Here is a 25,418-nt window from a genome sequence, read left to right on the forward strand (position 1 = left end):
TCATTCAAGTCCAAAATTTCTTCTTCAAAGATAAAAGACTATTTACATACTTTGATAATAAAGACACAATAGAATTTAAATTTGCTTGAAAATCTTTTGTTTCTAATAGAACACTATTTTGGTATTAAAGATTTTGAATCAATAGTTTTTTCTTTATTTTATTTTTTATTTTTATTTTTATTTTTATTTTTTAAAATATTTTCTTCATAAAACTTGATTTTCAAAGAAATTTTTTCATAAGTTTGTATAAATTGGATTCACCTATGAAAATTTTAATTTTAAATTGATGGATTTTAATGACACACTTATAATTTTAGATTTTGATAAAGGATCTTTTATAAGTAAAGAATATGAGATAAATTTATTTTTTATTTTTTTCATTAGAAAAAATTTAATTGATCAATAAATTTCATTCATTATTTTTATTAAAGGAAAATATTGGATCCTCTAATATGCCAATTGATAGTATATAGATTCATCTTATTTTGATTTGATTCCAAATGTCATCTCTACTAATTATTATTTTTTTCTTAATATATTAAATAGTCTAAATATTTATTATTTTAGTTATATTTCTATTTAAAGATATTTTATTCCTACTTTTTTATTCTTTTTTATTCTTTTTATAGAAAATATTTAAAGTAAAACAACCAAAGACTTTCAAAAAAACTTATTTTAAGTTTTTTTTTCATGTAATTTTCTTCAAGTATGATTCTAAAATTTTCTATATTTAAACTTTAGTTGATCAAAGAGTTTGAAATTTATTGCTCCACTTTATAAATGTCTTGGTATACTTTATCTTAGGATATCATATTGCGTATATGTTCAATTATGCTGAGATATCTTTTCTAATGCACACTCATTCGCTTTTGAGTTATCAATCTTAGAATTCCACATATATTACAATAGTTCTTAAATTTAATTAATATAAATTCTATTCTTTAATCTATTCTAATTTTATATATATATATATATATATATATATATATATATATATATATTTCTTACTCAATAATATCCTTTAAGTGATTAAAATTTCTTTAAAGTATTTAATTTTTTTTACAAAAAATAATTCATGATTTTCTATAGAAATCATTAAAATTTCTATAAAATATTATAATTTTTTTAATAATATAAAAAAAATAGACCAAAAAGATTAGAATATATTAATTTTTAAGACCCTCTTAGCTTGATAAGATGTACTTTTTTGGAATTATTCTATATGATGTTATTTTGTAAGACATATGTGACAAATGTCTTTCAATGGTTATAATCCAAGTAATTCTCATGCTCTATATTTTCTTAAAAATATAATAAATTCATATAATTTAATTTGTCAAAATAAAAGTGCAATATTTTTATTGATTCTTTAAATTCAAAAAAAATTACAAAAGAATTCATAGTATAAAGTTTATAAAGTCCATTGCAAGGATTAAACTTCTCAATAGCTAAAGTGTTTTTTTAATCTACATTATTATTTAACAACCAACAATGTTTACGTGTGATTTTAATAACATGTCTAGAGTTGATACAACAACCAACTGATATCAAATTTTATTTTAAATTTGGCACAAAGAGCACTTAAAAAAGATTTATTTTACTAATGAAATATATATATATATATATATATATATAGCGAGAGAGAGAGAGAGAGAGAGAGAGAGAGAGATTAATGTTTCCAATGCCAATGATTCTATAAGATTTTGTTTAAAAAAATTATACATTTTCTTTAGGAACTATATTAACTGATTAAATTTGTCTTAATTTGCAATAATATGGCATGTAGTGCTTAAGTCCAAAATTAAGGTTCTTTTTATTTAAATGACTCAAACATTTAAGTAAGGCCTATTTCAGCAACTTTGTCATTGCTCTTCATCAACATTGCAGACTTTCATCCTTTTTTAAATGCAATAATTTTAAAATTAACTTCAAATAAAAAATTGACATTTTTTACATTTTGATCTTATGTTGGTCAGTTTTTAAAGTGTTGTTGATAATAAGAGACTATATAATTGTGTCATTTATATTATAATATCAAAATTGGATGAAATATAGATGTTTCTAATATTGAATTATGTTTTGTCATGTACACTTGATAAACCTTCTTTGGCTCTTGTAAGATTTTATTCAATAGTTTTTTGGTCATCTTCTAAAATTTTGTCAATCTCTTCTTTTTTTAATATAGAATTAATTGAATTGGATTAATAATGCTTTTTTATCAATAAGTTGCTTGTTTCTAAGTTCTATTTTGTGTATAATTTTTAGGAGTTTGGAAAATACAAATGTGAATTTTGACAATATATTAATTGTTAAAATTGATTGAATTATACCTTCAAAGCTGTACGTATAAAATAACTCTTTAATTAAGATTTTCTTGTAATTGGTGGTGTGAAGTGAAGTAAGCAATTGGCAAAAAACCAAAGAAGAAAAACCACAATACAAGTGAAAGAAATGAAATCAAATAATTATAATACTCAAAACTAAGTCACAATCTGTTTACTATATTTTCACCTAATAAAAAGTAAAAGTAAAAGACTAAAAATATATATTTTTAAATAAATAATTTTTTTTTATCTTTCCAATGACATAAAAATCATATAATTCCAAGTTACTATGAATAAGTTATGATAGATTAAAGATAAAATGTAAATAATAGAAAAGTTAAGTGAATAATTTTTACCTAAAGGATAATTTGCTTAAGAAATCAGGAATTCGAGCTTCACCAAGGCTCACAAGTAGTACATATGGATTGTCTTAAGAGGCTTTGAAGCCTTAGTCTTATCCTCCTACCTACATCTAAGGTACTACAATCCATATGGGAATTGTGCACCTCTCTTCCTACAAGGACTATACTAGCTGCTAGTCCTCCTATTTTCTATTAGTAAAACTAATGTTTTTGCATCTTTGACTTCACCATGGTGTTAAAAAATCACCTAATTAGCCTAGAAACCTTCTATAGCCTTCAAATCTTGCTTCATTTTTTCATAATGGCTCTCAAGGTGGTAAAACTCAATTTTATCAAAGTCTTAAAATTTTCTCTAAAAATTCATAAAAATTCTAAATAAATTCTAAATAAATTCTAAAAAATCCTATAATCTTTCTATAATATTAATAACCACATAAAGCTATATTTTACTATCTTTTTGATTTTTTATAGTAATAAAATCAATTTAAATCCACTAAAAATCCTATTTTCTATATAATTAATTAAAAAGACATGAAGTTCTTTTTTCATGCTTCTTTGAACTATTAATTAATCATTGATAGGATTTTATAAGTAATACATATAGATAGAGAGCCAATAAAGACATTGGTCTCAATAATTAACTCTTAATACTTAACAATAAGAAAAATAATAAACTAACTAAGATAATTGCATCTAAGTCTTACTAAGATTCCATTTTTATAACTTTCCTTCTAATAAAACTTTTGTAACTTATAAATACTTCTAAATTATAATAAATACTTAGATAGTAAAAAAGAATCTCTAATCTTAATATTTTTATAATTAAATAACTTAAACTATATTTTTAATTAATCCACCAATTAAAATCAATTTATAGGACTCACAAAAGCTTTAGAATAATCTATTGAAAACTAATTAAATTAGTATTGTAGCAACATATAATTGCTTAAAATTAGTTAGAAAATTCTTTATGTCACAAGCATTCTTTAGGTTATTTTTTACTGATCTTTCCTTTGATAATCTTATATCATGTAATGAGATAGAGAACTACAAGACTTTAGATATATTATCTTATTAGAATTTGCTTTACAATGCAATCCAAGCATCTATTGGATCATTTTATTTAATTATAATATCTATTATATTATTTTTACTAATAAAATTGGTATCTTTAATGCCTTATTTTTTAATTATTTGAGTTGGAAAACTTATATATTATATTGTATTCTTGGTATATTGTATTCTAATTTGAATTAGAAGTGTAATAAGTAGAATTTTCATTTCTATTATCTCTTGCATGTTCCTACATCTTAGAAAGACCTTGATTTTTAATCTCCATACCTTGTATTTTTTTTTTTGCTTCTAGTTAATTTTTTTTCTTAGAAATACATTTTATTACTTTACCACTATTTTTTCAAATTTTAATTCTTAGAATTTCTTTTAAGACTACTTGAACAACAAAAAATTTCACTCTTTTGTATTCTAAAATTTATAAAAAATACTAATAACTAGGTATATTTACAAGCTTTCATTGCATTGGAAGTATAACTCATAATATGATCATTTAAGTGAATCATGTCTATTTTATATTATGTTAAAGTAAATTTTTCAATATATAAAATCAAGACAAAGAATATATTCAACTTAAAGGACTTGATTAGTACAACAATTAGAAGTGTTTATGTATATTTTTTATTTAAATAAAATTAAAAAATCATAAAATTAAAATTAAGTATAATTAGGCTCAAAGCAATAAGTATAACACAAGGCTCTGCACATTGGTTAATATCTAATTGAGCCACATCAAAACCAATAAAGTGACTTTCATATCATTAGTATTGAATTTCTTAATAAAGTATAGATACGTGTATTTCATTCAACATTATTTTCTAAGGTATATAATATTAAATAAGATGAATCTAGTCACCATATTTTAATTTTTGAATTAAACAAAAAAATATAATTTGTTTTTCATAAATTTGAGAAAATAATTTATCATCTAAATGGCTTTAAATCAAATTGATTGGATGTATTTCATATTGATTGGAAAAAAAAAAAAATGCCAACTTATAGATACAATATAATCAAGAATAATAAAATATAGTGAATTTGGAATACTATTCCACATTTTCTAGATACAAGAAAGATTATTCTTTGTACTCATTACAATTCTAATTCTAATAAAAGTAAAAAATAAATAAGGCAAATAGTTAAAATATCTCAATGAGTTTTTAACTAGTTTAATTTTTATATTTTACAAAGATGCATCACATTAACTAAATTATCTTTTGTAGAAATTATGTGAATATTTTAAGAATTATATTTTTTTTTTCAAAAATTATAGAATTTATTTACAAGTTTTTATAGGTAGTGGTTATGTGATTTTTCACAAAGTTGAATATATAGAAGAGATCTACATTAAAAAGGATAACTAGTTTGAATAAAGAGTGACTAGAAATTGTACAAGAACTGGCAAGCATACTTATAAGTATAAGAAATTAGATAATTTTTGGTCCACCCTCTTCTAGTAACAATAATCATGATGAAATTTTCAAAAAATAAAATCAATTGAAACGATGGTGTGAGGCATTGAAAGACTCAGACTTGAGGTCCACCCAGAGAGAACATGCTCAACCACGATACCCTTTTCGGAAAGCGTCGCCCGACGTCGGGAGGACATGAGGCGCGGTGCTTGTGCGCGCCTTATCCGACGAGCTCCGGCGACGATGAAGTGCTCCTGGCCGCTGGCCATGGACATGATTCCCACCAGCTCCGCCTCAACCCTCAGCTCTGCCCTGCACAATTGTATCTTGCGTGGTTTCGAGGAGCCTCTGCAGCTCTGCAGCATCATGGCGACCTCATGCGGACCCGCCTTCACAGGCACAACGAAAGTGGACTCTCGGCTAGTGAGTTTCTTCGTCGCCCGAACCACAGGGTTTTCGTCATCGTCATGTGGAGTACACAATGGCGCTTTCAAAGCTGTGGAGATGCGGGGCGTCTCAACGCCGCTGCGCAAGGCCCTGCAAGTCTTTGCTATGGCCTCACCCAAGCCCGGGAAAGCCAAGAAAGGTATTGGGGTCAATCATGAGGTTGTGGGTTTGTGGGTTTTTGGCACTCTGAATGCGGCGAATTGTGGTGAACTAGGGTATGATTGACTTGGTTTTTTAAGTTTATCTTGGGTGAATTCAGCGATTTTTCGGTTTCGTGTTTGCTGTTGGAGATTGATGGAGTTGAATGATGTGGAGGATCGCAGTGGTTGGGCTTGTGAAGCTGGCATTAGAGGCTGGAAAGGCTACCCCTGCGCCACCTGTAGGTCCAGCTCTCGGGTCGAAAGGAGTCAACATTATGGCTTTTTGCAAGGAGTACAATGCAAAGACCGCAGACAAGCCTGGTTATATTATTCCCGTTGATATCACAGTTTATGATGTACGAGATTCATCATTCTATTAGATTTCTCATGAATATTTTAAGTCGTTAATGTATATTGTAATCCAAATACCGAGCTTGGATTTTGCTTGAATTTGTCTCTCAAATGAAAACTTAGCTTCAAACATAAATTTATGCCTGGTAAAGAGGATAACAAACTGAAGTTTCTCTTGCAATTTTGTAATGCAGGACAGAAGTTTCACGTTCATTTTGAAGACACCCCCAGCATCAGTTCTACTATTGAAAGCAGCTGGTAGGCTTCCTTTGTCTTCATTATATGGTGGTACTACAGGCTTTGCTGATGTAGCTTTCATCGTTGCCCCTAATATGCACTGCCACGGTATCCCAGACAGAATGTTCGAGTATATTTTCAATTTTATCGAATTAGAAATAGGCGTTAAGGTCATAAGAGTTTTAAGAAAGATGTATCATCTGCACACAACATGGACACATAAAATCAGATATTCTCCTTGTACAGCCGATTTAGCTTCAGAATAGTTTACTGACACGATTTTAGGTTGCATCCGCCTTTTGAATTTGTTCATTGAATATGGTGGTCAACTTTGTTAAGGTTATCATTACACTCGCGATTAGCTTTCTATCTGTGATCTTTGAATCAAAGGCCTAACAATCTCTGAATTGCTGTTGTCCTCTGGAGCTGGCTTAGATATCTGTACTAATTCGGAAAGTTGAGGAAGATATCTGTACGCTTCTGAATCAAAAGCGTAACAGTTTAGGAAGAAGGGGCTGAGGTTTGAGGGTTCATCTACTTCTCTAGAAAAGCTTGCATTTTGGTAAGGGCTCGTCTATGTCGGTCATACCTTAAGCTTGTAAATAACAAACGTCTTGTGGATTTGCAGGCGCGGAGAAGGGATCAACCGACCCCCAAAAAGTGAAGGTTGGCAAGGTCACCCAGGACCAGCTCAAGACGATCGCACAAGAGAAGTTGCCAGATTTGAACTGTACAACAATCGAGTCTGCCATGAGGATTGTTGCCGGAACAGCTGCTAACATGGGAATTGACGTTGACCCACCTCTGCTAATGAAGAAGCAGAAGGTTTTGTTCTAGATAGTTAGTGTAGGAAGTTAGCCATTCCTTTCGATCAGAATTTTTTGAATTTGTACAATGAGTTATCGAAGGTGTCCGATGCAGAGTCACCAAAGAGGTTAATTTACTTAAGGTTCTGTCCAGCCATCTAGTCTGTACCCACACCTCTTGCCTCTGTTTGGGTTTGCAGACTAGCCCATGATTCTATGCCCTTCCTTGTTTTACTCTTGCTATGTCTGCTGGAGTTGGTTCTGTTATGTGGAGCTCCTGCCGATCTATGTAACTCTTGATCCGACGAAATCAACGTTTTACGTATTGGAAATTAAAGGTTATTCTTTCAGTCTGTTCTCTATGGTGGATAATGCTGCCGAGCTTCATGAACCTTTGCTGCCGTTTATCCTGGGGATGTGGACGTTCTCCTTCTGGAAATGTGTCTGCGCGATTACTGCATTTTTATCTCTCATTCGTTCCGGTTAGGGTTTGTGAATCTTGTATTGAAAATATATCAATTATATAAATCCGGACTAATCTCAACAAGCCAGTCAACTTGGAGATGAAACCCGAAGCGAAATTCCCCGAGTGAAAGCAGCATCTTTCATGATGAAAGTTATGCTAATCTGTCGAGTTCGTCTTCCTCTAAACATGATAATGGATAATCAATTGAAGCTTTCTTGTGGATTGTTGAAATACTTGTCAACTACCATTACACCTTTTCCATCTACCTTATATAAATGTTCTTAATGTTGAGGATTTACAACCATGATTCATTACGCAGTCCCTATGATATCTTACTCATTACCAATTTCATCCAAAATAATCACTTCAAATTTCTCAACTGGTAAATTGGTATGACTGCTTGATTCTACTTTTTGTTTTCCTTCGTCCTCTTCTCTGATTTCCGTCGTAATTCCATATTACTTTGACATCAGATTTGAGAAAGATTTCTTGGGAAATTATGTTTGGAGTCTGTACTGGAGTGTCAAATTTGGCCTCCACTCAGGGATCCTGGATGATGAACATCTTCATTGTGCGGCGCGACAGACATGAATTAGAAGTCTGCATTGTAAACGCGGTGCAATGCATTCGTGTGTCTTGTACAGACGTGGTTCAGAAGTGGGAGTTCGTGGATGGTTCGAAATTTGGGAAATTTTCAACGATCCTCCTTTTTTCTAGGATTGAAGTCAAAGAACAAGCTCCCAATTCGCGCCTGGAAGGTGCTTGGAATTTCATCGACTGGATTCGCATCTTCCTATTACAGTTCTTCAGTATTGACCGATGCAGTGGAAGTAGCTATGGACATACCTCTTCCTCTTAAGCTCTCTGCATCTTGGCTTGTGACATCCTCCGTGAGATTGTTGTGCCGAGTTGGGCGAGGTGGGTATTCTTTGAAATATGAAGCGGCAATCATGAGCAAGCCGAAGAAGCGCTGATGATTTCGTCTTTGGACTGAAGGCCCGTTTTCATTGCTTGAAGGTGGTGGAGGACTGAGTAAGCAATGAGTCTTGTTCATGGCGAAAGTATGCTAGTTTGTCCGAAGCTCGAGATCCGAGTATCTGCGAAATTGGAGCAACGTGCAGATTAACTTGAGGGTTACGTTTCGGGAGGGGTGACTGTCGGTACGAACGAAGAACTTCGGCAATCACCCATGAAAACGGTATGACCCCTGCTTCGAGGGCGCGTTCAATTCACTTCCACTCCACATTCAAGCCCCCTTGCAAAATTTGTCTGTATTCTTACCGATTCGGCTACATGCTCACTAATGTTCATTAGTTAGATAGCACACTTAGGCTTTGTTTCGGGATTTTTCTGTGCTGTGCGGACTGAACATCGAGTGTGAACTGACCAGTGACTGGCTACACAACATTTTGAATATCTTGTTATGCTGCTAGACAATCCGAGAGGGACTTGAGTGTATTTTGTCAAATGCCTGCAAACTTATCTGCATAATTCACCTATATTATGCTCATCGTCTTCACTTCGAATGGTTTCAGGGTTTAGAGGAACACAACTTTTTAAAGCGGGTCTGAATAGGGGAAACACAGTTTGCACACATGCCGAGAGGAAGTATTGACAAAGTTCCCATCCTGCGCGACGTCCATCCAAGTCAAGAGGATGAGAGTGAGCGTGATATTGAGCAGCAGATGGTGGTATATGCGAAACAACTGAGCGATAACAATGCTGTGGTAGTAGGCGATGTTGGAGCTCATGAGGCTGGAAGAGGAAGAAAGCCTGAGCTGGAATCTGGGCATGATCATAGATATCTACTCATGTCGGGGCCTTTGGGCATGTGCAATGACCCCTTTTGTACATCTTGTCCCTATTCTAATGTTGGAAACAAGAGAGATCTTCCTCGAAACAAGTCGATTCGATCCCAGGTACATCTAATTTTCCAATGTGATGTGTGCAAGGTCGAAACATAGCATAGTAACGAAATCGCGGAGGGTCTTTACTTGAACTTCAACAAAAATAATGCTCAATAGTCCTGGATCTACGTGCTCAGAAACTTCTTGAACAGGCCATAGTTTTTCGGATTCTACAGGGAATGATAGACAAAGTAGGAGCAGAGCAATACTTACGGTTTGTCAGGTGAATGGAAATATAAATCCTAAGTAAATGGTTTATCTCTGATCATGGCCATTGCAGGAACGAGAGAAAAGTTGGAAATTTTGGAAGTATGAAGGGGTTTTGAATCCTCATTCCAAGTCAATTCAGACATGGAACAAGGTTTTTGTTGTCTCTTGTTTGCTTGGGATCTTCTTGGACCCTCTGTTTTTCTTCCCACTCTCAGTTGATGAGGTACTTGTACTCGCATCTTGAACTTTTTGGCTTTTGTATTTGAAAGGAGCTCTGGTTCCACACTTAAATGCCACATGCTTGGCAAATAACTTTGTTACTGCGATTATGCTGTGGATCTTTTGTTCAGAACAACAAGTGTATTGTACTGGACTACGGTTTTGCTTCCACTCTTACGGCATTCAGAAGTGTTATAGACTTTCTCTACATTTGCCATATTATTCTTCAGGTGAGTTTGTAAGTTTCATGTGTGCAAGTTTGTCAAGTTCTGTTCTAATCAATGCATCTTTAACGTGTAATAAGTATAATTCTTACTCCTGTCGATAGTAGCTTGATTACATTGACTTTGAGCTGAACTTCACCTGTCTAATCGGAAGTGATAATAGAAAAAATTATTTGGTGTAAAGTGTGAGTCCTACGGAAGGTTCAAGTGCAGATTGTTCTGGAAGGAAGGGTTGGAACCTCGTCATTACTTCTGCCGAATCTAAAACCTGCGTGCATGTTTCACAAAACATACATAAAATGATTAGACTTATTGTTGGACCACTTCTGTGCAGTTCAGGTTAGCGTACAAGGATGAGGATTCAGGAGAAATTGTGGATGATCCTGCGCGTTGTAAGACTCGGTATCTGAGGGGATGGTTTGGGTTCGATGTTCTTGCCGCATTACCCTTGCCTCAGGTGATATTCTTTCTAGAGTGAATCAAGGTCAAGGATTTCTTGAGGGCGGAATCTTATACACTATCTGAACAACGCATTGTTGTCATTAATGTGTTCGGTGGACTGTGGACCTTAAATTTTATCTCCATTTCACAACCATTTACCTCAGAGACGAGGAACGTTTTTTCCAGTGTCTGATACTTAAATCTCACATATATTGCGACCTGATTCCCTGCAGATCATGGTAATGCTGGTGATACCCAATTTGAAGACTAAAGCAACCGGGGCTGCAGGTAACTTCAGAGACTTGTTTAGAGTCACACTTCTTTTGCAGAATATTCCAAGGTTGATTAAGTTCGTCGTCCTCGTTTTCGGGCGTTCACCAACTGGCATCGTGTTCGAGACCGCTTGGGCAAATTTCGTCCTCAATTTATTCCTCTATGTTCTCGCGGCCCATGTCGTGGGATCCAGTTGGTATCTTTTCGGAGTTCAGGTACCGAGTTCCTGTCCAACACACACCCTAAGTTTCTGTCAATGTAGTACTAGCAAAATATATTTTCACGAAATTAGTGATGTTTAGGGTGCTCAATGCCTATCCTTCCGCTTATAAACATTTGCTGAAGTGTGTCATTGTACGTGGATGGCTGCAGCGTGTAATGACATGCCTTCAAGAGGTTTGCCTAGAAGAAAAATCGACTTTGGGCTGTAGGGACACTTTTCTTGACTGTGGATTTGGTGCCCCAAAAGCGCCTTACCGCGACGCCCGCGGGCAATGGATCAAATCAACAAACGCAAGCGGGTCATGTCTAATACAAACCTCGCCATATGAATTTGGCATATACCAACCGATGGGCATGCAGGTCTTGACAATTCATCCGACCTTCATTTGCTCGCACTTTCTTAAAGTATGTTGCAGAGTTTTTCATAACTTCTTAATCATTTTACTTTTTAAGCCTCTTATTTGACTGAAACTCACCACCACATCTGGGATATTCTGGTGCAATGTTCGCTGTAGTGAAGTTATGCCTTGAATCTGTAGTATTTGATCTCTCGATTGGCATTGCAGATTGCGCAACGTCATTCAGTTGTCATAAAATACATATACTCTTTATATTGGGGATTTCTGGTACGCGAGTTATGTGCACGTATTGTTGTTATTTTGTCCATGTTAGAGCAGTCAGAATGCTCCTAAATTTCCTTTGAATACTTTTAAAAGTTGTACAAATGTACTGCTGGAAATGTAATTAACTGACGATGCATTCCGATTCCCTTGAAATTATAACGCTGGATCCAAATATATTGTAATTGTATGGATCTCTGCTCGATCTTGTCACTCGCAGCAAATCAGCACCTTAGGAGGCAACCTTGTGCCAAGCTTGTATCCCTGGGAGGTGCTTTTTACCATGGGTATTGGAGCACTGGGTTTGCTTATGTTCGCATCACTTATTGGCAGTATGCAAAATTTCCTACAAAGCCTTGGTCGCAGGTACGACGACTACTGAACCGCTCATCAGATGTAATACCGTAGCTAGTGGGAGTTGGCATTGTATTCAGATTTGTATTATGTAATCCTGGTACTAGGTTTTGTGCAGAAGCGTGATCCAACTTCGTTTCTATTATGTGGATGTAAATCATCATATGGAGTATTTTACGATCAAAGCTTTCTTAGTAGCTTGTTTCGTTTTCACTTGAAAAATAGGACATATAATTTCAAACTTGTAGAGTGCTGCGTATGTAACAAAATTTGTGCAATGTAGTCCTAAATTCTCTTGAAGTATGCCATCAAAACCTATTTGACTACGCTGAATAAGCTTAAAAAAGAACTTGAAACGCTTTAAATGTGTATTGTCAATGATTCCTTAGGAAACAAGAGATGCAAATGCGACGTCGTGATGTTGAGAACTTTATGGAACGACGACGACTACCACTTAAGATCAGAAAGTAAGATGCTTCTTGCAAGTTTCAGTGTTATTAATGTCATCGATCCTCTAATGTTCCACCCAGATATCACACCTTAACACTTTTGGCGCTGCTATGCTCGTCATTGTTTGTTGTTACTTTTCTGGGGCCTGTTGTAACAACCTGTCACTTACAAATAGTGTTGTACATGGTGTTTCATTTTTTTCATCATTTTTTTTAAGCACGACTTGGATGTGAGTGGCTTTGTAGAAAGGTGCGGCAAGCTGAGCGCTTTAATTGGGTATCAACTCAGGGTGTGGAGGATGAAGAAATACTTAGGCAGCTGCCAGAAGATTTGCAGATGACGATCAAATGTCATGTTTGTGAAAATCTTCTGAAGGAGGTAGATCCCTTCTTGCCTTGCTGTCTGGTATTCGTAGGACTAGAATTTGCAAACTGGTTATTCCTTAAGCATGTTGAGAGCTTTCGAAAGATGTTCAAACTATTTCATTCCTGTTGCATATATTTCCAGCTTTCCTTTATTATTAAAATTTCTTCGTTATATTAATGCAAGTTGGACACCATCTATATGAAATCAATAATAATAAAAAGAAAAAAAAAAAAAAAAAAAAGCTTATCGACAACTTGTGACCATAATGTACGTCTTGGAAATTATGCACAATCGCACTAAAATTGTATTACGAGTATTGACGCTTTCGTTTCGGCAGGTCCGCTTATTCAAACACATGGACCCAGAAGTGCGAGCCGCCATTTTTGAGCGTTTGCGGGAAAAAGTTTACGTGACCGGCAGCACGCTTTTGCGAAAGGGTTCTCCTACAAAGCGGATGTATTTTATTGCGCGTGGTAGCTTGTCTTGTGTTGGTCATAATGGCTTTATGACCAATATTGGTGCTGGTAAATTTTGCGGTGAAGAGCTCTTGCTCTGGCACCTCGAACAAGGCTCTAAAAATTCCGGTATGCTATGGCTCTTTTTTGTGTTATTGATTCAGTTGTTCGAGTAGTGCAGTTGACGCAATTATTCTTGCCATTCACCAGGAGTTCTTTCCATTCTTATAAATTTGTATTCGTGGTGGACTAGACTGTGCTTGATATTAAACAACTATATTTAACAACTGTTCAGCTGCCAATTCGAGGTCTAATTCATTTTGGACAATTAGACAAAATACGATGGCCAGTCAAGACGTAGAATGCCTGGAGAATGTGAATGCTTTTGTTTTGGAGGTAGATGATGTCGCTTACATCGCCAATCATTTCGGTCGACTCCTACGTACACCACGAATTCAAGGAATCCTCAGGTTTTGTTTCGACTCCAATATGATGAATCGTTCTTACTTACCGCAGTGAATGATCACAGCTGGTTTTTCAGGTTGCATTTTATGTATTCCTAGCATGTAACAAGAGTATATCTCACAATTGAACTCTCCAACTTAAATTCCTTCAACTAAAATAGAAGCCTGAAGTGTTTGACCCAAAAGCAACTGACTCATGCTCAGTGATCATTTTGACTCTGAAACCTAGTTGAATACTTGAGCAGTCGCTTTTGGTATGCAAACATTTCTTTGGTGCTTCCACCTTAATTCAGTACTAATCCCATTTGGGATTAGTAAAAAGCATGAAAGCATGTATGGAAATCTAAAATGAAAACGTGACCATCCGTGTACCTGGTCGTAAAAAGTCCTCCCTTGATACAACAGATTTTCTACAATCGATTCTAAAAAGAAGATACCGTAAATGTGGGTGCAGGAATGACTCAACAGCATATCGGTTATGGGCCGCTGTACGCATTCAAACAGCTTGGAGATTCAGGGCGAAAATCCGGAAACGACGTGCAGCTCGGGAAGCAGCATTTCGCCGTCAAGAGCTTCAACGACAGTCCAACAGATTTAGATAGTGAAGTTGAATTTAGTGGAAAATTGATCCCATTTGTCAGAACGTGGGTTGTAAAATGAGCAGCACACTTCAACAAACTACCACCCGATGACTTTCACCAAAAAAAACACATTTCAGATTATTGACCCGAATTCCCGTCCGTTGCACCCATTTACATGGTTAAGGGTTATGTTGGGTACTTAGAGCTTCGAATACACGTGAATTCTGTTGGAGTCATAGTTCTAGCAACAGATCAGTTGACCCAGGTTACACAAAAACCAGGTGTAAATTCCTTTCACGCAAAATGAATCTACACCTATTTGTAAATTCACGCAAAAGGAATGTTAAGAGACAACACTATTGATCCCACGCAGAAAGAATGTGCAACCACTTGATCTTTGTTCTCTCCTACCCACTTGGTTGATATTCCTAAATATAAAACTAACCAAGCAATGCTTCTTTACTTCTAACCCTTCAGAAACCCTAAAAATTGGAGCCTCTTGCCCTCTCCTTGAAGGGTGAAGAATCCTTAAGAATCGATAAAGAGACATGTGAAGATTGTTTTAGTATTCAATTTACTCTGCCTGTAGAAGCATCGATACATAACAGGCATAGGACCCTGAACGGACATAGGGCGGGTCGCGGAGACAGGGCGTTCCACCTGCCAACACCGTGGTCAAACACAAGAAGAAGAGGGGGTTGGGGCTGAGGTGGAGAGCGGGCCGGGTGTGGTCCCAGTGCGGGTGGACCGGGCCCAGCCCGGGGCGGCCCTTATCCAACAACGTCGGGGGATCGCAACGTCGGGAGCCTCGCAGCAACCAGCACTACCGGCACAGCGCTGGACCATGTCGCCGCACCCAATTGCCACCACAGTCACGCCGTGGATTTGCAGCAGCGCTCGCGAGGATTCACGCACACCCAACAAGGTGGAGCTGCGCCTGCTTCCGTAATGGTGCGTCCTCCTTGTGTCTTGTTACCACTCCTTTTTTGCTAGTCCAGTGCGCAGACAGGACAACGAGCTTGGGTCTTGGTCATGTCTTGAGGTTGAACGCGAGTGAGTAAGCGTCATAGGTTCCCAAATTTGGGAGGGCGGGTGAGTGGTGCTTCGATTCAGGCTTCGGTGACGATGCCTCAATAGCTGTCGCTAGCTGGGCGCTTCTCATTGTGGAGCTGGGTGTCGTGTTTTTATATCCGAGGCGTTTGAATTTAGTCCGTTGTGATAAAATTGGTTGGATTGAATACAGGTTTTAGATCACATTGGAATGTTTTGCTTTTTGTGTGGGTTGTGGGTGATGTGAATTGGGCTCGCTCTGAAGATGGTGTGATGGGGTGCAGGCTTCGGCCGCGTGTATCGCTAGCAAAGTCATTCCCGTGTCGCAAATTTCCTCTCTTAGTAACTCGATTCATTCGAAGTTGAATCCTAATTCGTCGAAGACAAGGTGCATTGATCCCAGACGGGGTTCTTGCCTCGAGGTTCGCTCCCTTTCGAATGGTGCGAGAGATGTGGATTTTCCTGTGAAGATTGGGGCGTTCTTGCGGGCTACGGGGTTCGCCACCGCGGATGGGCCTTCCAATCCCAAGCATAGGACCTCCGATGCTGCAGCCGATGTGAATCTTTGGCAGAAACAAGGAGGCCGGGTCTTTGCACTGTTGTTGGCAACATTGCAAGCGGTGGCACCGATTCCCGTCGATGGACTTGTCGACGAATGGTGCATCAGTCCAGCGGAGGCAGTGCTTTACTCTCCGGATACCAAGGTTCCTCGGTCAGCCGAGGTGGCTCTGCGGAGGGCAATTCCGGCTGTCAATGTTTCTATGAAGAAAATGCAGGAGTCTTTGGAGGACATCTTCTACCTGCTCCGCATCCCCCAGCGCAAACCGTATGGTAAGTGAACGCCTCACCGTGCAACTAAACTTTTCCTGAGTTAAATCATTTAGGTTATGTAGGGTTGTGAATGATAGCCAGTGGCAATGTCCAGCTATTGCGGGATGATGTGCAAGTGAATGGGTCTGAGTCAGTGGCACAAATATATGTACAGACGAGACTAGCGATTGTTTTCTTGAAGAGCTTCGAATCATAAATTGGTTAGCTTTTGCCTTGCAGCCATGGCCGTTGGTGATCATGTAGGGTCGGGAAAGGGGTAGCTCTCATCGCTTCAGTTCTACGAGACCAAAAGTGGGATTGATAACATTGTAAATTGTCTAGGTTCCATGGACAGCGATGTGAAGAAGGCGCTCAAATTAGCCACGGATGACAAGGATGCCATTCTAGCTGCTCTACCAGCTGACCAGAAAGAGAAAGGCACACAGCTCTACAATGATTTGATGACTGCAAAGTCGGGTTTCCCGGGCCTTTTAGATGCTATTGAAGCAAAAGACGCAGATAAAGTGTCAATCCGTCTGGCCTCCTCGCTTGACACCATTGCTCAATTGGAAGTGATGCAAGCTACGGGGCTGGCATTTCTACTCCCTAAAGAGTATCAGGGCTATCCCCATCTTACAGGACGCGCAGTTGCCGAGTTCACCTTGGAGAAAGGTGATGGGTCAACATTCACTGTGGCCGCAGGTGGTGGTCCTCAGCCAGTCGGAATGCTTGAAGTTGTGCTGGACGGTTACTCTGCTCCCTTAACCGCAGGTAAGGATCCATCAGAAAACTCCCCTCTGATGTCAATCGACTCATTTCTCAGCATGATTTGGAGAGAACCATACTGACAAGAAACCATGTGCCTGCTTATTATATTCTTCTTTTACAGGGAACGTTGCAGATATGATCCAGAGAGGTGTGTACAACGGAGTGAAGCTGAGAACCACAGAACAAGCAATCCTATCCGACACAGCGGATCTGAGCGGAGCTGGGCGAGAGCTGCCCATTGAGATCCTGCCCTCGGGCGAGTTCCAACCTCTGTACAGGACCACTCTCAACGTCCAAGACGGCGAGCTGCCAGTGCTGCCACTCTCTGTATACGGCGCTGTGGCCATGGCACACAACAAGACCTCAGAAGATTTCTCCTCACCTTCGCAGTTCTTCTTCTACCTCTACGATCGGCGCAACTCTGGACTAGGTGGGCTGTCCTTCGAGGAAGGCCAGTTCTCTGTGTTTGGCTATGTCACCAAAGGCAGAGAGCTTCTCTCACAACTGAAAACTGGGGATGTCATAAAGGAGGCAAAACTAGTATCAGGAACGGATCGTCTTGTTCAATGACATCAACACGAGTAGGGCTCATTCTTGCAGCTTTGGCTGCTCCTTTTTCTGCCCATTTTGTATCTCTTCATGCGCATGAGACTTCATGTGGTGTCTCAACTTACTTACCCAGTTGGGCTAGTTCACCGCATGGCTTGTGTTTTCTGTGTCTTTGTTTGCTGGTTTTTGGCTCATGCGTCACGGTGAAGGATCACATCCTTTTTGTTGTGGCTTTTGTCACCATGTTTTTATGTCGAGAATGACTGGGTTGTTCCCTAGATGGAGCCCGTATTGGTTATCCCTTTTGCCAGATCTTAGTAATTGTTGAAATAGTTTTGACTAACTTTGACGTATCTCATTAAAGAGCAACTTTTAAATAAGTGAACAGATTAATAATCACACGTAAGATTTTATTGTAGTCTTAAAAAAAATAAAAATAAATAAATAACTTGTATTTTGTATTGTAGAATTTTCTTTATTAGTATTTTTAGGATTGAGGATCTTGATCTTGTAATATTTATTGTGGGCTTGAAAATAAACAAAAACATTTATATAACTTTGACAAATTTTTACTGAACTTTTTTCTTTGAACTCACAAATGCATTTGTGTTTTTTTTTTATAAATTAAACATGTACAATGAAATGGGTTATTCAGTATGTTGTGGTATACAGTAGAGAACGACAAAGCAAAATTATATTTAGCATCATATTCAAGAGTAATTGTAGAATTTGAACAATTAAAAGTCCTATATTATGATAGTTAAACATATGTTTTGCTGAAGGAAGATGTTTTGCTGATACAATGATTATGTTGAAAGAATTATATCACATTACAAGATCTAGACCACTACAAAATAACCTATCCCTTCACACGTCATCTCAACAACGGTAGAGAATGCGATGTGTTAACATGTTTTTATTTTAGATTCATTCATAACCGTACATATTTCAAAATATTGCTAATTAATCTTCTACACAAGAATGCTAAATAAAGAAAACAATAGCAATTGCCAAGGCCAACATTATGTACAGTTATTGAGAAAAATGTAGCACTCGAAAAAACTTAGAATTATAAAAAAATATTATTACAATTAGTGGTAGCAAATTGATGTTATAACATCAATACATGTATGGTTTCCACGTAAACACCCAATTTCGAACATCAATACTCATTTGCTAACCAAAGTGGATACAATGCTTGACAACGGTAATAGAACAGGACCGTTAGGATGACCTCTACAAGCAAACATCTCCGACATTTCATTCATATACTACCGTAAAATTGGTCCTTCAACAGATTGATGATCTATCTCTCGAATTACCATGGACACTGAGTTGAAGGGTTATTACTGTCAGCAGCGTGACTTTGCAAGAGGTCCTTAGTAAGCAGTGCAAGTATCAGGATACTCGCACTTGATACTGCACTTGAAAAAGTTTAAGGCTCACCTGGAAGATAAAAGGGAGCATCACAAAAACAAATCTTAAAAGATAACAATTTCCTGGTACCTCCGTCGTATAAAATGCAATTACGTTACTCATGATGCCGCAATTTGTATATCCAGCAACTAAAGCTCAAAGCAGGCTAGCAATCAGAAATAGTCAGTTGCTGCACAAGTCAAATGCACGGAGGCATTATATCAAATTATAAAAATAATATAACACCTTATGAAGAGATTTTCTTTCAGAAACTATCCTTCAACCTTGTCTACAATACAAAGACTAATTACAGACAAGAAAACACATGGAAGTGAACAGTAGGATTTCATGCAAAGTCGGTTGCAACACCAAGCGTCACACGCAGCTTTACAAAACAGCGTTAAAAAACACTGCTACCGAGAGGTCAGAAGGCTTCTATTTGCTTTAGTACGAGTTCTAGAATCAATCCCAAGAGCTTTTCCTCCTTGAAGCTCAACGTCATGCCTGCATTCCAGATACCACCGAAGTACTGTGACGACTAAAACTCAAAACTATGTCAATCACAACCACCACAAAAAGCTATCCCACGAACAGAAGTATGATGTAAAACGGAAATATTGCAGCTGATATGCACATGTTTCCACTTCCTAAGCCATTAATAGGTTGTTCTTCATGCAGCATAAAGCTTTAAAATGCACATGCGTAGTATCAAGCTCAATATACCAAAGCTCAATTATGAAAAAGAGTAACGTACTGGAAAACGAAGTCTGGAATGGTCAACTGCTCCCGAGGAACATATCTGAACAGATCCGCTAACTTATCTACATATACAACCTTCTTCCAAACCTGATAAACAATAGGCGAAATGGGCTGGTTTCAGTCCAGAATCACTCGGCAAAAAAATCCATAAGCAAAATAATGGGAGTGAAGTAATCATGTTGAAAGAGCAGAAATAACAGGTAAATCGAAGTAGTCCATGTCAGAAGCATTGTTGATATCCTACCTCAGGTTCCACCAATAAACTCAAGGCCATCACTGTAGTTTTCAAACCAATAGTTGGATGCAATATATAGATTGCCTGCCATATGCACAAATTATGAATTAACTACAAATAATTGCTCATTCTAACCTTTTACAGATCAAATTTGACCTAGTATGTAAATAAGCATGCCATAACAAGCAGGGCAATAAGAAAAGAAATGGCGGCCACCAATTCTAACGCCCTCACAGGATTATGAACCATTTTGAATAAAGCATGTGTGTACATACATGTAGATTATGTTTATGTCTCCGGCCTAAAATCTGATGAAGGCGCTTCACCCATCCCAAATCAGGTTGTCTGTAATCAGGTTGAACAACGTGCAGGTTTTGCACAATTCACATCAACAAATGTAAAAGAACAGAACATGCGCTCATTAAAGCTAATACAAGCCGCATTAGTTTACAAACCAAACAGGTGCTTCAGTCATGCCACAAGCGAGGTACTTCAGCAAAAAAACTAGTCTAAATGCGAGTTAACTTACATTGAGAGTGCTGCGGCTGAATGGAAGTACACCATCGAGTAAGGCCTATTAATGAGTGGTTCCATCTCCTGAAATACAGAACATAAACAGAAAATGATATTGAATGCATCCTAACGTTAGACACTAACGAATCCACCTAGCCAGGAAAACTAGGCCAAGCAACTTGCAATGCTTGAATTCCTACATCTCCAACTGAAACACCCTTGAAAGGTAGACTACATCAATATATTGCTTAAACACCAAGATCCAGCTGCATATTCAATAATAATCAAGTAGGAATACCAAAATCACAGGGCCCTTTTCGATGCCAATATCCATGATAAAATCATGCCGGGTAGTATGAACTCACCTTCACAACGTACAGTACAAAACGCTCCAGGTCAAGACAACGGAGAAGAAAATGAGCTCCAACAACCACCATGATTGGTCGCCCATCCACATCTACTCCACCCCGGTACCTACAGTACATTAAGCATTGATTTCAAACACATAACAATGCCCCACTACATGCCCGTTATATCCATGACAAACAAACATGCGAAACATTTACATGACAAAGATGGGTTGGAGCAAGTACAAAATCTTCATCTCTGCAACCTCTGTAAGGTTCACAGCATTTGCCCTGGCAAGAAATCGCCCATGAAGAGAATCCTGTTCAGTAGAAGAGAGGGCAGGAGCCCCTAAACCTCCAAGACCTAACCATCTGCCCCATGCCCATCCTGCCTGGGATTGTGCAGCTTTCTCCCACTGCTCTTTCCGTCTCTGGTCAGGATCTCGTGTCATTGACATGAAGGCTGGGTCAACCAACCCGTCGATTGAGTCATTCCTACACACAAAGAAGTACCAAAAGAATGAGAGATTTCAAAACTAAAATTCAAGAGCCTCCACAGGGGAAATATGAAGAGAAAGGAACTGAACATCATTCATGAAGAAAATTACGAGAGGGTCAAGTCCATAGATGATCGCATTCATGGCTACGAAATTAAGGAATGAGTATAATACACACAGTATCATAGTAACTAGTCCTGTAATATAAAATTGATCCCACATCACACAGATTGTGAGGCTCGTCACGTTCTAAGTTATGTGCCCCAAAGATCCACCTTTTGATAGCAGTTGATCGATAAGTAGGGGTAACATCTCCTGAGACGGGTATTATGCTTGTCGGAGAGCCATCTATCCCAGGCAATGCGGATATTCTAATCTTGCGTTCAGAAATGACTGTTTCTCCATTTTCATCTCCTACATCACTTGGCAGCTTAGTAGCGGCAATCTCCTCCTCATGCTTATCTCTTGGGAAATACAATGGTAGCAATCTGCCCAACAGCCATGCCAGATGAAATAATGAAGCTACCACTTTTTTTTGGATGTAGAATACGATCATAAAAAACGAGTACTAGGAACATCCTGTGATGAAAACCTCTTGTCAAGGTTTCCAACATATAAGATCCTTCTCAGAGCTCGAGCATACTCTGTCCAATAAGAATGATGAATCAGCTGACCTTTTATAAATGTCTGTATCAGTAGAATTAGAGGTGCAAAAGACTACAGCAGTAATCTTGTCCTTGTGCTTCTCCAAGAAACGCCTCACGGTCCCTGTTTGAAGAGGTACATCAGTTGCAGAGGGAATCTGAAGATCCTTTCAAGATACATTAAGCCTTAGACTGCAAACGATAATATCATGAAGTTGATTTTCTCTCTCAAACTTACGTATAGCAACATGCCCAGCAGGCTCTCTTGGATAACCTTTTGCTTCTGTGTAGATGCAAGGAAATGCAATGCTGATGAAACAACCAGCACAAATTTTAGCAACAAGAAGAGATCGACAAGTTAAAAAAAAATGGACAGAACGCACCCGCAAAGTCTAAATAAGGTAAGGTCTACATGAATCCTAAAAACAAGCACCATCAGTACATGCTGTGCAGTGTGACGACATGAAATTAAAACCAAAAGTGAACCTCATTGAAGGAAACGATGATCCTCTAAGCCGCATAGTCAACTGAAGAGAATATTGTCCATTAAAATGTGTCAAGAATCTAACCTTGAAAGCTCCTGCTCGATTAGAAGTTCCAGACATGATCGATAGCAATGACTAAGGGCGTTTTCGGCTGCGGTATGGTACCGTACTGCATACCTAGGCCCTACTGTGTGAATTACACGCCTGCAAATTAACCAAGACAAACCTCAATTTATACTGCCTTCATCTGAATTGTAAATACGAATGATTACTAAAGTTTTATCGATGTAGACTCCACAGCGATAGATGTATGTATGTGTGTGTGTGTATATATATATATATATATAGATGAACACCTCTGAAGCAATGAAGCAGTTCTAAATTAGGAACACACCTTGCAGGTAGATCATAGCCACTCGTGACTTTGGCCAATCCGGTTCGGCACCCTCCCTGTCCATGAGCGTCAGCTTATCCTTACCACCGTAAAAAACTTATAATACAGATACAGTAATTGTCAAGGGGCACTCCTAATTATAGGTTTAACACACATCCATATAGCACCAGAATGAATACGAATAAAAAAATCGCATAGATTGCGTTTAAGACTGGATGCCAAGAAGACATGGTACACTTCAAGAATATACTTTGCTTTGTCTAGATCACACCGAAGTAGAGACCGCAAGATTATGTTATCTAAAACACCTAGATTTTAATAGAGACACAGGCGCAGTGTACAAACGAATGGTTCATTCACTATTGACAATTCGCAAGCAACAATGCAGATAACCCTCGCAAATTATGACATCAGCCATGGCAAAACACATACTAGCAAGGGGTCTCAAAAGCTTACCAGAGCAGCGCACTCCTCCGCAAGCCCAGGTCCAGCCGCCGGGTGCAAGCCAGGACTGCTGTGTGCTTCATCCAGGTTCTGTTCACCATATTCCGGAGTTTCAGCAGTACAACACAGTTAGATGAGAGTAGTAATGAGGTGTACTACATTTTCTTCCACTTGACTGCTGCAGCTTTGAATCGTTTACCAACATCAGGATAAAATAATGCACAATTTACCTCGTTAGAAGAATTGACAACTGCATCAACTTCTAACACCCACGGGGTACCCCGCCAAAGATAGAGCTTTGCATTGATGTCATGATCAACATGAAACTTGGAAGTTGCTGCATAAGTTGTTCCTCCATTCTCAGAACCTGGCACCAGGAACAAACATTATCACCAACTGCCGTAGGCGTAATCTGCGTATCTCTCTTCATCTACCACCATTGATGGCCACCGGGGAAATGCATTTTCTAGTACTTAGGCCGCTGCCAGACACTACACATCTATCGTACTGAAGGTATCTACAATGTACATGCTTTTGCAGAATCCACGAACTATATCGAACAAGCTGTGAATGCCTGCAATTTAGCATGGACAGATGACGAAGATGGAAGGGTAAAGTAGCTAGGAAGCATGCAGAGAGCGCAATAGGGAAGAAAAGGAGCAGTTCGTTAAATATTTACACTCGTCATCACCAGAGCACGAATAACTGAAGCTACGAGAAGCGAAAAGAGGAATTATAAAAGGCCTCTGCACCGACAATCCGAACACAACTAGTACACTAGAGTCGCCTCGATAAAGACATCACAAGCTTGAACAAACCGAAAACAAACTAACGTTCCAGAAGAAGTGGCACTAGTATAAGATTAAATAATAACTTCCACATTTTATACAATGGTAATTCTTCAGTTAATACTAATTAGATCAAATTTCCACTTTTCTCGTTACAAACAGAAAGAAAATTAAATGACAAGGATTCACGATATCCAAAGGAGGCAAAGCAAACGTCCCGCTTGACTGTCAAACTCACACGCTTTTACCGAGGTACAATAACAATCGTGCATGTTCTTGGAAAAACAACTAGACACTGAGTAGTCAAACAGGCGCGTGCCATTGACCTAATTCAGCTCCATATTCAGATCGCAGACCTTTGGCCAACCTCCGAAAACCCTTCACTTCTAAGAAGATCAAGTCAAAACTTCTTGGGGAGTAATATAAGGCCGACGCACAACCATAATTACCTGCTAGCGACGTAGTGAGAGGATCAACGAAGCCCCGATCAGAGGTTTCATTTTCGCTGTGACTTGCGGACGGCGAGAGAGGCTCTTGCTCGATCCACCGGGGCACCTGCTCTAGCCTCACTACATGCTGCTCAGGTGGCCCACTCCGAGTGCTCAACCTGCCATACATCCTTGCACGCTCCTGCACCCCTATCGTCCTCTCTTCCCCACCTCTACTGCCCCCAATTCTACATTCCCAACCCGATGCACTAAGAAATTCCGCCTTCCATAACACTCCCTCCCTACCAACTAAAACCTGCTGATCCTCAAACGGCCACCACAGCCTCAATCCACGCTCTCCACCACGATCCCTGGAAAGCACCCCAGCAACTTCAAAAGACAACCAAAATCCGGCGTCGGAGATCTGAAGATTCACGGCAACGCCAGTATCCAATGGAATCCTAAGCCCGCACTCTCACAGCATGTGGCAGAAGAAGCAAAAACCTCGCAGATTAGAAACCAAAACCCTAAGCCGAGGTTGAACTACGCAAGGGAGAGCACGATGCGCAGAACCAAAAGTTGGCGATAAAGTTCGCAGCAAGGGGAATGTACAAGATCCACTCCTCCGCTACCAGAAACGCAGCGGGGGAGATGCGCAACTGGGGCTTGCATGGCCACGTTGCCTGCCTGCGTGCAAGCGAGCGAGATGGGACCCTAACGCCCTCCAATACGTTATGTTTTTTCTGTATGTCTCGCTGTGTGAGAGAGAGAGAGTGGGTTTTTTTTCGCTCGCTCCGGCTTTCCAGTCACGGCGGGGAAGATGAGCTCCTTGCGGAAGTTGTGCTGCTGATACGGGTGAACGTCATTCATCCATTCTCGCTTTAGCATT

The 25,418-nt window shown here is 38.5% G+C and overlaps 4 protein-coding genes across 5 annotated transcripts; 3 read left to right on the forward strand and 1 right to left on the reverse strand.

Moving 5' to 3' along the window:
• Nucleotides 1-5,391: 5,391 nt before the first annotated feature.
• On the forward strand, nucleotides 5,392-7,465 carry LOC112280018 (50S ribosomal protein L11, chloroplastic-like). The gene is made up of 4 exons (NM_001378763.1): nucleotides 5,392-5,755; nucleotides 5,940-6,112; nucleotides 6,302-6,365; nucleotides 6,973-7,465. Exons 1-4 carry the CDS (start codon nucleotides 5,413-5,415, stop codon nucleotides 7,179-7,181), a joined length of 789 nt encoding a protein of 262 aa, NP_001365692.1. The 5' UTR covers nucleotides 5,392-5,412; the 3' UTR covers nucleotides 7,182-7,465.
• An 870-nt stretch (nucleotides 7,466-8,335) lies between these two features.
• LOC112280015 (putative cyclic nucleotide-gated ion channel 20, chloroplastic) lies at nucleotides 8,336-14,770 on the forward strand. 2 transcript variants are annotated; one of them, XR_002969180.3, is made up of 14 exons: nucleotides 8,336-8,814; nucleotides 9,152-9,535; nucleotides 9,804-9,956; nucleotides 10,084-10,182; nucleotides 10,511-10,633; nucleotides 10,851-11,105; nucleotides 11,263-11,472; nucleotides 11,679-11,738; nucleotides 11,953-12,098; nucleotides 12,476-12,553; nucleotides 12,782-12,914; nucleotides 13,240-13,486; nucleotides 13,690-13,827; nucleotides 14,276-14,770. XR_002969180.3 is itself a non-coding variant. In XM_024514919.3 (14 exons), exons 2-14 carry the CDS (start codon nucleotides 9,212-9,214, stop codon nucleotides 14,421-14,423), a joined length of 2,151 nt encoding a protein of 716 aa, XP_024370687.1. In that variant the 5' UTR covers nucleotides 8,428-8,814; nucleotides 9,152-9,211; the 3' UTR covers nucleotides 14,424-14,770. The 2 variants fall into 2 exon arrangements, 1 of the variants encoding a protein (XP_024370687.1); XM_024514919.3 differs by having other exon boundaries at nucleotides 8,428-8,814; nucleotides 13,653-13,827.
• Nucleotides 14,771-15,215: 445 nt separating this feature from the next.
• Nucleotides 15,216-17,877, forward strand: LOC112280017 (peptidyl-prolyl cis-trans isomerase CYP37, chloroplastic). Its single transcript, XM_024514921.3, has 4 exons — nucleotides 15,216-15,353; nucleotides 15,737-16,283; nucleotides 16,605-17,033; nucleotides 17,152-17,877. The coding sequence occupies exons 1-4, from the start codon at nucleotides 15,351-15,353 to the stop codon at nucleotides 17,598-17,600; spliced, it is 1,428 nt and encodes a 475-aa protein (XP_024370689.1). The 5' UTR covers nucleotides 15,216-15,350; the 3' UTR covers nucleotides 17,601-17,877.
• A 1,309-nt stretch (nucleotides 17,878-19,186) lies between these two features.
• Nucleotides 19,187-25,329, reverse strand: LOC112280016 (uncharacterized). Its single transcript, XM_024514920.3, has 15 exons — nucleotides 24,551-25,329; nucleotides 23,544-23,680; nucleotides 23,326-23,403; nucleotides 22,870-22,925; nucleotides 22,560-22,679; nucleotides 22,229-22,299; nucleotides 22,021-22,114; nucleotides 21,622-21,834; nucleotides 21,096-21,344; nucleotides 20,868-20,976; nucleotides 20,519-20,586; nucleotides 20,265-20,334; nucleotides 19,999-20,073; nucleotides 19,750-19,841; nucleotides 19,187-19,499 (listed from the first exon to the last, which is right to left on the reverse strand). The coding sequence occupies exons 1-15, from the start codon at nucleotides 24,717-24,719 to the stop codon at nucleotides 19,409-19,411; spliced, it is 1,692 nt and encodes a 563-aa protein (XP_024370688.1). The 5' UTR covers nucleotides 24,720-25,329; the 3' UTR covers nucleotides 19,187-19,408.
• Between the last annotated feature and the right edge of the window lie 89 nt (nucleotides 25,330-25,418).

Source organism: Physcomitrium patens, chromosome 3 (genome assembly GCF_059467195.1).
Source record: "Physcomitrium patens ecotype Gransden chromosome 3, ASM5946719v1, whole genome shotgun sequence".
NCBI lineage: Eukaryota > Viridiplantae > Streptophyta > Bryopsida > Funariales > Funariaceae > Physcomitrium > Physcomitrium patens.